The sequence below is a fragment of the Mobula birostris genome, chromosome 14 (genome assembly GCF_030028105.1).
Source record: "Mobula birostris isolate sMobBir1 chromosome 14, sMobBir1.hap1, whole genome shotgun sequence".
NCBI lineage: Eukaryota > Metazoa > Chordata > Chondrichthyes > Myliobatiformes > Myliobatidae > Mobula > Mobula birostris.
In genome coordinates, this window is record NC_092383.1 from 36,336,449 (window position 1) to 36,353,177 (window position 16,729).

Consider the following 16,729-nt stretch of genomic DNA (forward strand, 5'->3'; position numbering starts at 1 on the left):
CGGCTCCCTTGACTCCTCCAGATCTCGTCTATAAACAGCTGGATGGAATGCAGGAAGGGACACCAACAGCCTTCACTTCACTTGATGCAAGGGGAATTACAAGTGCTGACACCCTAGTCAGTGAAAGTGAATGAAGATGGTGGCACGGTAGTGTGGTCAGCACAACGCTTTACAGTACCAGCGACCCAGGTTCAATTCCCGCCACTACCTGTAAGGAGCTTATATGTTCTCCCCGTGACCGTGTGGGTTTCCTCCGGGTGCTCCGGTTTCCTTCCACAGTCCAAAGACGTACTGGCTGGTAGGTTAATTGGTCATTGTAAATTGTCCGGTGATTAGGTTATGGTTGCTGGGCAGCTCGGCTTGAGGGGCCGGAAGAGCCCATTCTGCGCTGTTATCTCAGTAAATAAGTGGAGACGCAGGAGACTGAAGTTGGAATCTGGAGCAACAGACAGTCTGCTGGAGAAACTCATTCGGCTGAGCAGCATCTGGAATGTTGACATTTCCAGTCGAAGCTACAAAGAACCGATCAGGGTTTTGACCCGAAGCATCAACCATCCCTTTCTTCTCACAGCTGCACCTCAACTGGCTGAGTCCCTCCAGCAGATAGTTCGTTGTTCCCGGAGAGTGCGTGTAATTGATATTTGTAAGGAAATTGAATGGTTGTTTTCTGAGAGGCCCCTGTCATCACTGAAATAAGAAAAACGTGACCTTGAGCTCATTTAGTAAACATAGAACATAAAAATCTACAGCACTTTACAGGCCCTTCGGCCCACAATGTTGAGCCTACCATGAAATCTACTCTAGAAACTGCCTAGAATTTCCCTACCACATAGCCCTCTATTTTTCTAAGCTCAATGTACCTATCTAAGAGTCTCTTAAAAGATCCTATTGTATCCGCCTCCACCACCGTCACTGGCAGTGTATTCCACACACCCACCACTCTCTGTGTGAGAAACTTACCCCTGACGTCCCCTTTGTACCTATTTCCAAGCACCTTAAACTGTGCCCCCTTGTGTTAGCCATTTCAGCCCTGGGAAAAAGCTTCTGGCTATCCAAGCGATCAATGCCTCTCATCATTTTATGCACCTCTAGCAAGCATGGAGTAGGTGACAGAACAGAAATCTCTGAAAGGAAAAGAAGTTTTGCCTCTTTCCTCTCCCTTTGAGGAGTCAGCACTGTTGTATCCCTCAGTTCAGCTGAAGGCCTGGGTAGACCACACTGAAGGGTTTCAGCTGGATCTGCACAGGAGTGCAGAGCAGAGTGACCTCTGTCTATGGATGATTGGGAATACTTGTTGCACTGTGCACTGCCCTTTGTCACACAGAGATATCTCAAAGGATTCAGATTCCAAGGAGTGGTGGCTTCAGCTGGTTATTATTCACTTACTGCCTGCTTAGAGCAGGAATGAATATCCTCCATCTCTGGCAGTGTCCGGGGTTTCCTTCTTGGTGCCTAAAGCTTCCTTTCAGTTTTCACTACTGTCACCCTGGGTGCAGACTCAGGAATACCGTCACACTCAGAAGTAGAAGTCAGAGGGAGCATACGTCAAGGAGGCTAACTCCTACCTCCTCCAGTCGTTGGATGTCCGTGGCGGTGGCAACCACCTGTAGTGACTCGAGCCGGGGCAGAGGGGAAAGAAGCCAGGGGATCCCATAAAACCATAGAGAGAATCAGCATGAAAGCAGGCCATTCAGCCCATTGAGTGAATGCTGATCATAAACCACCTGTCCACACTAATCCTATGTTCATGGCATTCTCCCCTTGTTCTGTCAACTCCCCCAGATTCTATCTGTCACCTATACACAAGGGATATTCAGGGTGCACGGTAGCGTAGTGGTTAGCACAGCACTTCACAGTGCCGGTGACCCCGGTTCAGTTCCCACCGCTGCCTGTGAGGCATTTGTATGTTCTTCCCGTGATCGGGTGGGTTTCCTCCCCCAGTCCAAAGGTTCGTTGGTCATTATATATAGTAAAATTATAAATACCAATTCAGCCGCCGACTGGAGCATCTGGAGGAAATGTGGGCGTCACAGAGAGATCATACAGACTGCACACAGACCGGTACCCAAGGTCTGCGTTCAGCCTAAGTCGCTGGCACTGTGTGACAGCGGCTCTCCTGTCTGGGGCCTGTACTTCAGTCATGGGGTAGTTCAGAAAGCAGCAAGAACTCCCCGAGTGAAAAAGTTTCACATGAGCTTCCCAGGGTCGCCCCTCACGATGGTCAGTGGCTGCACCTGCTCGGGTGGCAGGAGCCGGTGTATTGTTCTTAAATTCCTTTTTCAGGATGCCAGTGTCACAGTCAGGGCTGGCAATTAGTGCCCATCTCTATATGTCCTTGGGCAGAAGGGTTTGCTTCACCTCTTCAGTAATCACACTATGTATCAATCTGAGCTCCACCCCAGAGAGGCAGAGGTGAGCCAGGCATGATTTTACAATAGTGAGGTGCATGGTCATTATTACTTAAATATTTTTATTTATTGTGATACGACACGGAATAGGCTCTTCGAGCCCAGCTGCGCAGCAAGTCCCAATTAAACCCTAGCCTCTCCATCCACCTTCGCACACTGGCTCAAGGAGATGTTGTCTATTATACAATTGGAAAGACTGCATCTGCACAAACCCAATACACAGAATATATTTGAGAGAATATGGGGACCCTTACTGGCTTAGTGTCATATTACCTCACACACATAGTGACCTTGACCTGTCTAGTCTCATGAGTGGGTGTGGTGCCTAACCAGATTTCTTTATTCATTTTACTTTACATTGCTTCCGTGATGTCACTGTTGTTTCAACTCTTTATCTGAAAGTTTATTTATGTAATCTTGTAAATTGTCTGGCAGCCTTTTTGTTTTTGTTTTATTCTTGATTTGTTTTGTCTGTGATCCACCTAGAGCTGTATTTTCTTTGTATTGTTTTGTACATCCTCAATATATTTTGTCTTTGTAAAACTGAAAATCGTAAATAAAGTATTTAAAAAAAAACCCTAGCCTAATCACAGGACAATTCTACAATGACCAATTAACCGACCAACTGGTCTTTGGACGGTCAGAGGAAACTAGAGCACCCAGAGGAAACCCACGCGGTCCTTACAGGCAATGGCGGGAATTGAACCCGGGTCGCTGGTACTGTAAAATGTTGCGCTAACCGCTACGCTACCGTGCAGCCTCAAGAAGTGAATTCTTCATTCACTTCCACTGACTGGGGTGTCAGCACTTGTAATTCCCCTTGCATCAAGGTAATTGGCAAGACTGATCCAAGTGAAGTGAAGACTGAAGGACTTGGCCCTTCCTTCATTCCATCCAGCTGTTTACCCTTATTTCTGGACAAGAACCAATGACAAGGTTCTACGTAGGGAGTTCAGGGAGTTAGGTGCTAAGTTAAAGGACAGGATTGTGATCTCAGGATTGCTACCCATGCCACGTGATAGTGAGGCCAGAACTATGAAGATTATACAGTTTACTACGTGGCTAAGGAGTTGGTGTAGCAGGGAGGGCATAAGATTTTTGGATCATTGGGCTCTTTTCCAAGGAAGGTAGGACCTGTACAAAAGGGACTGTTTGCACCTGAACTGGAGGGGAACTAATATCCTAGCCGGAAGGTTTGTTAATGCTACACGGTGGGGTTTAAACTAGAGTTGCAGGGGGTTGGGAACGAGAGGTAATGTTGCAGCTATATAGGACCCTGGTCAGACCCCACTTGGAGTACTGTGCTCAATTCTGGTCGCCTCATTACAGGATGTGGAAGCCATAGAAAAGGTGCAGAGGAGATTTACAGGGATGTTGCCTGGATTGGGGAGTATGCCTTATGAGAATAGATTGAAATCGGCCTTTTCTCCTTGGAGCAACAGAGGATGAGAGGTGACCTGATAGAGGTGTATAAGATAACAAGAGGCATTGATTGTGTGAATAGTCAGAGGCTTTTTCCCAGGGCTGAAATGGTTGCCACAAGAGGACACAGGTTTACGGTGCTGGGGAGTAGGTACAGAGGAGATGTCAGGGGTAAGTTTTTTACTTAGAGAGTGGTGAGTGCATGGAATGGGCTGCCGGCAACGGTGGTGGAGGCAGATACGATAGGGTCTTTTAAGAAGAGACTTTTTGATAGGTACATGGAGCTTAGAAAAATAGGTAAGCGGAGTAATTTCTAAGGTAGTGACATGTCCGGCACAGCTTTGTGGGCCGAAGGGCCTGTATTGTGCTGTAGGTTTTCTATGTTTCTATGAGAGTACCAGAACAATTTGTGGAGGCAGATGTTGGTAAGACCTCAGACAAACTTAGGAATCAAAAGGTTGAACATGGTGCGACTAGTGTCCTGAGCTGTCTATATTTCAATGTAAGAAGTATCATAGGAAAAACAGATAATGGTGCTGAAGATGAGGTAGCTGGTTTACAAACAGAGGCAATATGTAGTGAGGAGAGGCTGTTGATGGGGCAAAATTGCAGTCAACTGGATGAGGTGCAAAATTGAAAAGGGTGAATACAGGACTGAAGGTGTTGTATTTGAGTGCGCAGTGTCACGGAGTAAGATAGATGAACTTGTAGCACAGTTGCCGATTGGCAGGTATAATGTTGTAAGCATCACTGAATCACGGCTGAAAGAAGATTTTAGCTGGGGGCTTAATGTCCAAGAATACACATTGTATTGAAAGTACAGTCAGGAAGGCAAAGGGGCAGTATTACCCTATTGGTAAAAAATGAAATCCAATCATTAGTAAGAGGTGACTTAAGGTCGGAAAGTATTGAATGTTGTTGTTTAGAGCCAAGGAACTGCAAGACTGAAAAGACCCTGATGGGAGATGTATACAGACCCCCAAGCAGTAGTAAGGATGTAGCCAACAAATTACAACGGGAGATAGAAAATGCATGCCAAAAGGGCAATGTTACAATGGTCATGGGAGATTACAATATGCAGGTAGATTGGGAAAATCTAATTTGGTGCTGGGTTACAGGAGGGGACATTTCTAGAGTGCCTACGAGATGGCTTTTAGGAGCAGCTCATGGTTGAGCCCACGAGGGGATCAGCTATTCTGGATTGTGTGTTGTGTAATGAACCAGAATTGTTTAGAGAGCTCAAGTTTAAAAAAAAACCCTTAGGGGCAAGTGATCACAATATGGTCAAATTCACCCTGACCTTTGAGAAGGAGAAGCTAAAGTCAGATGTATCAGTATTACAGTGGAGTCAAGAGAATTGCAGAGGCATGAGAGAGGAATTGGCCAGAATTGATTGGAAAAGAACATTGGTGGGGATGACAGCAGAGCAGAAATGGCTGGAATTTCTGGAAGCAATTCAGAAGACATATGATCTATACATCCCAAAGAAGAATTAGTATTCTAAAGGACACTAACAAGAGAGGTCAAAGCCAACATAAAAGCCAAATGGAGCAAAATTTTGTGGGAAGTTAGTGGATTAGGAAACCTTTAAAAACCAACAGAAGGCAACCAAAAAAGTCATTAAGTTGGTAAAGATGGAATATGAAAGTAAGTTAGCCAACAATATTAAGGAGGATATCAAAAGTTTCTTCAGATGCATGAAGTGTAAAAGAGAGGCAAGAGTGGATGTTGGACTGCTGGAAAATGATGCTGGAGAGATAGTAATAGGGGATAATGAAATGGTAGATGAACTGAAAAAGTACTTTACATCAATCTTCATGATGGAAGATACTAGGAGTACAGTAGAAGCTCCAGGTGTCAGGGGTCATGAAACTTATGAAGTTATCATTACCAGAGAGAAGGTTCTTGGGGAAACTGAAAGATCTGAAGATAGATAAAGTCACCTGGACTAGATGCTGTACACTCCAGAGTTCTGAAAGGTGTGGCTAAAGAGATCGTGGAGGCATTAGTAATGATCTTTCAAAAGTTACTAGATTGTGGAATGGCTGATTGGCAGAAGACAAAGTTAGGGAATAAAGGGAGCCTTTTCTGGCTGGCTCCCAGTGACTAGTGATGTTCCACAGGAGTCTCTGTTGGGGCCAATTCTTTTTGCGATACACATCAGTGATTTGAATGATGGAATTGATGGCTTTGTTGCAAAGCTCTGAGACGATATGAAGGTAGGTGGACGGGCAGGTAGTTTTGAGGAAGTAGAGAGGCCCTAGCAGGCCAGACAGATTAGGAGAACAGGCAAAAAAACAGCAAATGGAATAGTGGTGGAAAGTGTATGGTCATGCACTTTGGTAGAAGAAATGAAAGTGTTGCCTATTTTTGTAAATGGAGAGAAAATACAAAAATCTGAGGCACAAAGCGACCTGGGAATCCCTGTGCAGAATTCCCTAAAGGTTAATTTGCAGGCTGAGTCAGTGGTGAGGAAGGCAAATGCAACGCTAGCATTCATTTCAAGGGGACTAGAATATAAAATCAGGGATGTAATGTTGAGACTTATCAAGCATTGGTGAGGCCTCACTCGGAGTATTGTGAGCAGTTTTGGGCCCCTTATCTTAGAGAGGACGTGGTGAAGCTGGAGAGGGTTCAAAGGAGGTTTGCGAAAATGATTTCAGGATTGAATGGTTTGTCACAAAAAGAGCATTTGATGGTTCTGGGCATGTATTCGCTAGGATATAGAAGAATGAGGGGTGACCTCATTGAAATCTATTGAATGGTGAAAGGCCTTGGTAGAGTGGATGTGAAGAGGATGTTTCCAATGGTGGTAGATTCTAAGACCAGAGGACACAGCCTCAGAATAGAGAGGGTGTTCTTTTATAACGGAGAAGAGGAATTCTTTAGCCAGAGAGTGGTGAATCTGTGGAATTCTTTGTCACAGGCAGCTGTAGAGGCCATATCTTATGTATGTTTAAGGCGGATGTTGATAGATTCTTGATTGGTCAGGGCAGGAAGGGATACGGGGAGAAGGCAGGAGATTGGGGCTGAGAAGAAAATTGGATCAGCCATGCTGAAATGGCGGAACAGACTCAATGGGCCGAATGGTCTAATTGTGCTCCAGTATCTTGTAGGCTGAGACTGGAGGAGCGCGAACCTCTACGCTACCCAGCTGAATTTAAAATCCGCATCTGCCACTGGAGAGGTTTGGACCCGTGCCCCTGGATGACCAGTGTCGTACATTAACCTGTGTACGAGTATGATGTTTCTGAAGACTCTCTAGGATTGGGAGCTTTGCCGAATGGGGTGCCTGCCACCGGTCCCGAGATCTCCGACCCATTCCGAATGTTACAGCGGGGCTGGAGTGAAGCCTGCAGTAACGGAGTGCTGGTGCTTGACGTGATCTGGAAGCGGGGAGAGTCTGATCTGGGGGAACGTGTCTGCAGAAGATTACGTATATTTGCCAATATTGATGTTTAAAACCTTAGCCCCACTCTCCCCCATAGAAAATGAGAGCATCCCATTGACTGTACCCACTTTCCCCCTGATTGACTGACAAATGGCCTGCACATTGGTGCACGTTTTCCCAGCAACTCTCTACCTGAGCACAGGCACCAGTAATCCTGTCACTCCACATCTGATGTGGCATGGGGGTTACTGTCCAAGCGCTCTTCACAGCAGGAAATGCCTGACCTAATTGCTGGAGTGCTACAATTCAGTGGAATGCCACGGCGTTGAATTCGACACAGGAAAGCATCGGTTTTCCAAGGCAGGGCAGAGAAAAGCAATGCTTTATTAAAGGATTTCTGGACAAGTTTGTTTTGAGCCGATCTTTGCTGTAGGCAATGGAAACTGGATCATGGGATGTCATGGAGTGTTTGAAAGAGTGCTATTCCTCACTGCTCTGACTGTAATGCAGAGGGGCACGATGCACTGTGTAAATTTCGCTGCAGGGGATGGTGGATTTACCCAAACCCATCCACCGCTTTACCACATTGCCAGTGTTTTCAGAACTGACTGTTCTTCGGTTGTTCATAAATAAGCATCTGAAATTAAAAGTTTGAATAAACATAACCTGCCTTTTTATTAACTCAGTATGCCTCATCCAACTAAATTTCTATAAATCTTTATTTGTGCTGCTTGGAGTATGTTATGAAAGGCTCTCTGGCCAGTGGTTTTGAAAGTACAAGAAATTACTCACAGCAACTTGGCTTGAGTTTGTTTTTATTTTGAAACCAAAAAAGCATAAACATTAATATTGCATTTTTTTTGTCTATGCTGAGTATTTAGCAACCTCTATCTGTGTTGTTGATCTCTCTTGAAATCGAACACAGTGTTCCATAGAGTCTCTAAAGACCTATCTCTGCTGCCCAGTGGTACAAACCAAGTGGCTCACATTGCTGCAATATGACGCGTGCTTCTTCATTGCTTTAGAAGATGCACTGATGGACCCTTGCAGAGTGATTAGAATGGCGTTGGGGATGAGAGGCCTTGTTTACGCAGACAAGCATTACAAACAGTGTTGTTCACATGAGCAATTTTAGGTGGGGTTCAGTCTAGTTGTTGTTTAAGGTCTAGAGAGGGTCTGTTCCTTGTAGAAGCATCAGTAACCAGTGGATGGCTTTATCGGCAGACAAATCAGAGGAAAAGTAACTCTCGTAGCTACAAGATCTGCAATGTAAGGGTCGGCACAAAATTGTGGGCCAAAGGGCCTGTACTGTGTTGTACTATTCTATATGTTCTATGTAACACAGGGTCAATATTAACTTCTAGATTTGTGCTGGAGAGGTACCCAAGGCTAGGGGAGAGAGAGCATTATGAAGAGTGGGCCTCGAGGCCTAATAGCCAAATGGATGCCTGTCTGCAGCAAATCTTCATTTTTTCCACACTTTATTTTTCCTCACTTTATTACCAGATTTATCCTCTTCCCCCAAGTCAGTCCATAGCAGGTACATTTTACTCTACTCTAACACATTCGGCTGGGGGACCAATCCTGCCATGTCATTTGAATGATAAATGTCACCAACACCCCAAAATACTGTCCTGTCAGGCAGCCCACGACACACTGTCCTGTCAGGCAGCCCACAACACACTGTCCTGTCAGGTGTTTCACAACACACCCTCCTGTCAGGCAGCCCACAGCACACTGTCCTGTCAGGCAGCCCACAACACACTGTCCTGTCAGGCAGCCCACAACACACTGTCCTGTCAGGCAGCCCACAACACACTGTCCTGTCAGGCAGCCACAACACACTGTCCTGTCAGGTGTTTCACAACACACTGTCCTGTCAGGCAGCCCACAGCACACTATCCTGTCAGGTGTTTCACAACACACACTCCTGTCAGGCAGCCACAACACACTGTCCTGTCAGGCAGCCACAACACACTGTCCTGTCAGGCAGCCACAACACACTGTCCTGTCAGGCAGCCCACAACACACTGTCCTGTCAGGCGTTTCACAACACACTGTCCTGTCAGGCAGCCCACAGCACACTGTCCTGTCAGGCAGCCCACAGCACACTGTCCTGTCAGGTGTTTCACAACACACTGTCCTGTCAGGCAGCCCACAACACACTATCCTGTCAGGTGTTTCACAACACACACTCCTGTCAGGCAGCCACAACACACTGTCCTGTCAGGCAGCCACAACACACTGTCCTGTCAGGCAGCCCACAACACACTGTCCTGTCAGGCAGCCCACAACACACTGTCCTGTCAGGCAGCCACAACACACTGTCCTGTCAGGCAGCCCACAGCACACTGTCCTGTCAGGTGTTTCACAACACACTGTCCTGTCAGGCAGACCAGAACACACTCTCCTGTCAGGTGTTTCACAGCACACTCTCCTGTCAGGCGTTTCACAACACACTGTCCTGTCAGGCAGCCCACAGCACACTGTCCTGTCAGGTGTTTCACAACACACTGTCCTGTCAGGCAGACCAGAACACACTGTCCTGTCAGGTGTTTCACAGCACACTCTCCTGTCAGGCGTTTCACAACACACTGCCCTGTCAGGCAGCCCACAACACACTGCCCTGTCAGGCAGCCCACAACACACTGTCCTGTCAGGCATTTCAGAACACACAGTCCTGTCAGGTAACCAAACACACTATCCTGTCAGGTAATCAAACACACTGTCCTGTCAGGCAGCCCACAACACACTGTCCTGTCAGGCAGCCCACAACACACTGTCCTGTCAGGCGTTTCACAACACACTGTCCTGTCAGGCAGCCCACAGCACACTGTCCTCTCAGGCAGCCCACAATACACTGTCCTGTCAGGTATTTCACAACACACTGTCCTGTCAGGCAGCCCACAACACACTGTCCTGTCAGGAGTTTCACAACACACTATCCTGTCAGACAACCCACAACACACTATCCTGTTAGACTGTTCACAACACACTGTCTGGATGTTCATAATTGGCTGTCTTTTGGAATATCTGATCCCATGTTCATCTCTGCTCAGTTCACAAGAGGAAGGGAAAGTTTGGGTGTCAGAACTAAGGATGAGTTTTTCTCCCTCCATGTTATCTTTCTGTCTCCTTGGCTTTCTGAGTTCAATATACACAGCAGGGTAACAATGCTGAATTCGGGCCTTGTGGTTTGTCCGTATCTGACTCAATCAATCAGGTGGTTAAACTGAGCATTTTAAAGAAATGGTACAGTTCCTGTTGGTAGCAAGGGGTGGGGATGACCGTCTTGATCCGAGGAGTTCTTGCACAATTGATCACTGAAGTGTAGTAAACGGAGAGCGATCTCTGAGACAATATCTGTGCCAGAGAGAAAAATGCCTGAACTGATACCTGACAACAGTACAATATTAGGTGGCAGTCTGCAGAGTGGGAATGAGTGTTGTATTAAAGTGGATGTCATTATTCATAGACATCTGGAGCATTTATAAAGATCATGCACTGTGGTGCTGCTGAATAAGGCGGTTTCAAATAGTTGTAAATGAAAAGCAGATTGTCATAGAGAGAGAATGGGAAGTGCAAAATGGGAAAAGTATGAGCTAAATGTAAACTTTCTAGCAAAACTGAAAATTGCCAGTCAGGTTGAACGTGGGGAATAGTGTAAAGAGAGAGAGACAACGGAGGGTGACTCTTCAAGAACTGTGCCTGCAGCTCCTTACTCTGGCTGCTGGGGTCCCGGGGGCTCACCAATAGACACAAAGCACACGAGGCAGTTATTCTCAACTTGTCTATCCTGAGAACTGCATATTCTGGCCAACCTTTGGAAGAATCCGAAGACTAGAGAAGGTACAGAAAATAAGAACCTGAACAGTTCCGAGGATGAGAAAGTTAGGCCTGGAGAAGCTGGGATTGTTCTCCTTGGATGGTGATGATTTGGTGAAGTGGGGTGAGAAATGGCAGCTGGAGATGAGCCGAGACAAACGTCAGAAAATGAATTTTGGGAGCACTGATGGGTCTGCTGCAAATGGAAGTGTCGTAGAGAGTACTGAGGGACAAAGGGACCTGTCTCACAGCGCGTCCATACATCCTTGAAGGTAGATAACGTAGTTAGGGACTGTCAGTCAGTGATCAGCTAATTTAAGAAGGGCTAAGTAAAGAGACTAAAGCTCTGCATAGTACTCAAAGTGTGATCTCGCCAACACTCTGCACAGTTACAGTAAGATTTACCCACTTCATTCAGCATACAGAACAACCACTTTCATCTGCCCTCCTCATTACATGCTGGACCTCTATGAGTTTTGTGTACAAGGCAGCCAGACCCTTTCGTACAGCTTCTCTGTCTTCCTGTTAAAGTGGATAACCTCACATTCTTCCACATTATACCCCATCTTCCAAACTTTTGACCATTCAAACTTTTGACCACCTTCTGTGGACTACAGACCAGCTCAATTACAATTACATAGTAAAAGATCATACCATAATTTTTCAGAACACCAAACACGAATCATCTGTGATTGCAAATGAAAATAATTTAATATTGCTATTTTTCCACACAATGCTCTGAGAGTGAATGTTATTCTATATATATTAAGTTTGTTGTAGTGATTTGTAAATTATGTAAGGCCATGTCCCAATGGGGATTATCTGTACTTGCTTCTTCCTCACGAAATGCACCCACGTATACCTTAGCCCAACACCTAGACCAGACTGTCTAGTCCTAATGATCGATATACATGCTGAGAAGTTATTTTATAAATTGATGTTCATCTTCTTTTATTGTGGATCAGGCTGTGGAAGCAAATTTCATAATTTAAAAATTGTGTTGGGTAGGTCCTTAAAGATTGGAGATTTTCAGGCCAAAAGCATGGATATGAGATCGTGCTGAAAGATTCCATTAACATGGACCTTCCTTCCAGATACCGAGGAGTTACATCAACCTGCAGACTGCTATCCTGAGGGAACAGCAGCGAAGAAGTGATAACAATGAGGTCCAGTACTTAACTGACCAACAGCTGGAGGAGATTGTGCAGCAGACTCCTGAAAACGACATCAAAGACTTTGAAGACTTACAGACCGGTAATGTGTTGGTATTTTAAGTCAATTTGAGAAGGTGGAGGGAGGGCAGCCAATAGCACCGGAGATCACTGTGTCTATCAGGAGTTTGTCCATTCTCCCTGTGACTGCATGGATTTCCTCCACGTGCTCTGGTTTCCTCCCACATTCCAAAGATGTACTGTTAGGGTTAGTGAATTGTTGGCATCCTATATTGGCATAGGAAACATGGCAGCATTTGCCCCCAACGCGATCCTCGTATTCCGTTGGTCATTGATGCAAACAATGTATTTCACTGCGTGCTTCAATGTGTCTGTTGTGTATTTAATATCTCAGTATTATTTGTGTAATCTTGTATATGTATTGTTTGATTAAGCATTCATGTTCATTTAAATTAGGGGTCGCCAACCGTTCGATCTTTGAGACTTTCCCAGTAGATCCCGAAGAAAAATCAAAAATAAATACACAAATACTGTTGTAATGTGAGCATTATAAAAGTAAGTAATGCTAATTAGGATAATGGTAATATAGCAATATTTTCACTAAAAAGCTGTTTGTAAAGAGAGATTGTTTCCGGGTTGCAGGGGTTTAGTTCCGTTCTTTCTGCCCAGTACACATGTGTGAAGCTCCCCCGCCATACACCGTGTTTTCAGCGTAGCCTGTGCTGCATCAAAGTGACCAATCAGGTTAGGTAAGAGTACAGACTGTCGCAAACATCAATATACGACAGTGTCCCCAACCTCCAGGCCACAAAGCATGCAGTGGTGCAGCAGTAGTCGGGATTCACACAGCACACCTTTAAGAAAAAAAGCCAAAATAAACAAGCTAATTAATTAGGTGCTGCCTGGCACATAAATGTTGGCTCAGATCAGAGACGATGCAATCGGCAATTGCTCGTGATATTCTGATAGCATAGCGGAAGCTCCACGAAAGAAGGCGAAAACATACAAATTCCATCCAGAATGGGAAGAGGAATTTCTATTTACCTTGGTGAAAGACAAATGTGTATGTATGTTGTGCCACCAAACACAAGCACTGACTAAAAGAGGGAATCTGGAGCGGCACCGCAACACCAACCACCAGAAATTTAAAGACACCTACCCCCCAAAGAGTGCAATTCGTGCCAGGAAATTTGAGCTGAAATCAGGGTTGAAGGCCCAGCTACCGTTTTCCACAAAACATGCTGCTCAAAATAAGGCTGCTATTAAAGCATCATTTCGTGTAAGTCACCTTTTGCTAAACACAAGAAGCCTTTTACAAATGGCGATTTATTCAAGGAAGCAATGGTCATTACCACAGAGACTGTTTTTAATGAGTTTAAAAACAAAAACGGCATCACAACTGCAATACGTAATATACGGCTAGGCCCTGCAACAGTGACAAGGAGGGTAGAGTCACCATCAGAGGACGTGAATACTTTTCACTACAGTTCGATGAATCCCTGGATGTAATGCAAACAGCTCAGCTTGTTGTATTTGTCAAAATGGCTTTCCAGGATTTTACAACAAATGAGGACTTTCTCACTCATTTGCAATTAAAGGAAAGAACGAGAGGAGAGGATATTTACAATGAGTTTAAAAAATACGTCCGTGAAAATGACATCCCCATTCATAAACTGGTGGCAATTACTACTGATGGGGCCGAGCAATGCGCAGTGTGTGCGTTAGTTTTATAGCACTGAAAGTCAGTGCCTACTTCGGGTCAACTTATCTATGTGAAATTGCATTTTCACAGATGAAAATTATTAAATCTAAGTACAGGAGCTGACTTACTGACAGACATCTCACTAGGGTTGCCAACTTTCTCACTCCCAAATAACGGACAAAAATAGCAGTCAAATCCCAGGACATTTGTGTTTACCCCGAAAAGACTACAATGACCATGAAGCCTTGCGCGGGCACCTGCGTGCGCATGCACGTACATGCCCATTTTTTTACCCCACGAATCGGTTTTGGTTTAATTTTCATTATTTCTACTTTATGTAGGCTGTGTATTTATCATATCATTCCTGCTTTTACTATATGTTAGTGTTATCTTAGATTTTATGTGTTATTTGGTATGATTTGGTAGGTTATTTTTTTGGGTCTGGGAACGCTCAAAATTTTTTTCCATATAGATTGCTTCTTTGGCGTAAAGCATTTCGGCACGAAAGGTTTCATAGGAATGCTCTACCTTAGCGGGGGGAATACGGGACAGTTGGCAACCCTACACCTCACTGGCTGTCTGTAGTTATGAGCCAAATTTCAGGGAACTAGCAGAAAGTATTCAGCCCCAGTCATCACACTGAGTGCAACAGTCAATTTTTATTCATTTATTTTTCGTGTTGAAATAAAATTAAATAATGAAACTTAGAATTAAAGTTGTGAAGTATTGTAATATTCTTAAAGAAAGACAGCTATGGCCTGTTTGATATGCTAGTTACAGTGTTTTCTTGTTTGAATTAATTTGAAAGTTTGACAAAGGTATTTTGTGTAATTCAAATACAATTCGCCCAAATAAAAGGCCTAAAATTGGAAGTACAATCTGAGCTGTTTTTTCTCTGAACAATTTAGTAGGTAGATCTTGCCTTTCACTGAGGTCGAGGTAAGGGATCTTGGGCTTAAAAAGGTTGGTGACCACTAATTTAAATAATTCATTACAGGTTATATTTAAAAATACATGAATTGCATACATCATCACGCTACCAGGTGATTATGCACATCTTGCTTAAAGTAAAGAATGAAGTTAGACTCAAGTTTTAGATTCTAGTGTCTTCCCTTTACTTAGTTTAATGCTTTGGAGTTACAAAATATAACAACGATGACAAAGTGTTTTTAAAATGAATGAGATGGCTTCTGACCTATTGAAGCACAGCAGAAATGTTTGAGTTTTTTAAAAAGTGCAGCAAAAAATGGAGAGTAAAAAAACAGCGCAGCAAGTGCAAAGACAGTCAAATTTTTATTTTAAAAAAGCAGAAAATGTAAGAATTCACATGTTCTTTAACAGTGAGTACTGGGTGATAATCACAAAAAAGAGCAGAATGTTTGGGGTGTTGGCTACATCAGGAAGATAGGTGTATTTGATTGCTCAACAGGTAACTGGTTCATGTACGCTGAGCTAATTGAACAATATTTTGAAGCAAGTTAAATAGCCAATGAAAAACAAGTACCAATCTTGCTGAGTGCACTGGTTTTAAAGGCATACAGTTTGCTTCGAAGTTTAACTGCTTGATTCAAACCAGCCGAAAGGAGCTTTGCTGTTACTGTGGAAGTAATACAGAAACATTTGAACCAAAACCATTGGTGATTGCAGAATGCTTTAGATTTCATAGGTGGAATCAAAATGAAGGGGTGTCCATTTCAATATACGTGGCTTAATTGAAGAAGTTGTCTGAACATTGTCAGTTCTGTAATGGGCTTAGTAATGCACTGAGAGATGGTTTAGTTTATGGAATCTTACAAGAAATTATTCAAAAATGGCTCCTAACTAAAGCATGGTTTACATTTAAAAGACCAATTGAATTGGCTGTATCAATAGAAACAGCAGATAAAGACGTAATTGAGTTGCAGTCAAAATGAAAGTGAGCGTGAAGAAAATTGTACCATCTAAACAGAAACCTGCATAGCTGAACAAATTGTATTGCCATTGTTGCAGGGGCTCACGTACACCAGACCAATGCAGATTTAAAGGAGAAACTTGTAGAAAATGCAACAAAGTAGGACACATACAGGAGTATGTCAGGCAGACAAAAATAAATGGACTGTACAGGGAAGAGAGAGACCTAATAAGTCAAGGTGCAGTTTCAAAAGCAGTAGTCCAACTCAAAAATTTTTACAAGTAATATATCTGAGAAAGCTTCTGATGTGTTAATCTGGCAGATACTTGTGAAACGTGACTTGGCTTTAAGCTGGAAGAGAGTTCAAAGAGCTTCAGGAAAGTTGCAAGCATTTGGCTTTTGTGAGTATAAAGAACCAGAATCTACTCTGTGTGCATTAAGGTTATTGCATGAACTTCATGTGGGAGATAAAAAGCTGCTTGTAAAAGTGGATGCAAAGACCCAAGCCCAGCTGGATGAATGGAAGGCCAAAAAGAAAGGAGTCAATGGAGATACAAAAACAGAGAATTCGTCAGGTGATGTTCTGGATGAGGAAACCAAGAGGAGAGATCAGATCATGAAGGGAGCAATAGAAGAATGAACAAGAGAATACTCCAGTGAAGTAAATGGATCTTCCCAAGATCGAGATGCAAAAAAAAGAAGAGAAAGGAAGGAGAAGAAAGTTATCCCGAGCTATCAGCATCACTTCCTGCAGACTCAGGTTCAACTCCTACAACCACCACAGAGGAGGCCCCCAAACCTGAGATTGTTTCACAGACACAAGTCTCACCTCTGAAGTAGAGTGACCCCCCACACCTTGTCAGGAAAGATGTTATCCTACAAGAGTAAGAAATTCTCCAAAGTGCTTAAATCTTTAGG

The 16,729-nt window shown here is 44.0% G+C and overlaps 1 protein-coding gene across 5 annotated transcripts in view; it reads left to right on the forward strand.

The window, feature by feature from the left end:
* The window catches only part of lrrk1 (leucine-rich repeat kinase 1), a 209,902-nt gene that overhangs the window by 134,898 nt on the left and 58,275 nt on the right, over positions 1–16,729 (forward strand). For all 5 annotated transcript variants that reach the window (XM_072278376.1, XM_072278373.1, XM_072278375.1 and 2 more), the window contains one exon: positions 12,141–12,300. In XM_072278376.1, coding sequence (XP_072134477.1) covers positions 12,141–12,300 — 160 coding nt within the window. The remainder of the gene's footprint in view (positions 1–12,140; positions 12,301–16,729) is intronic.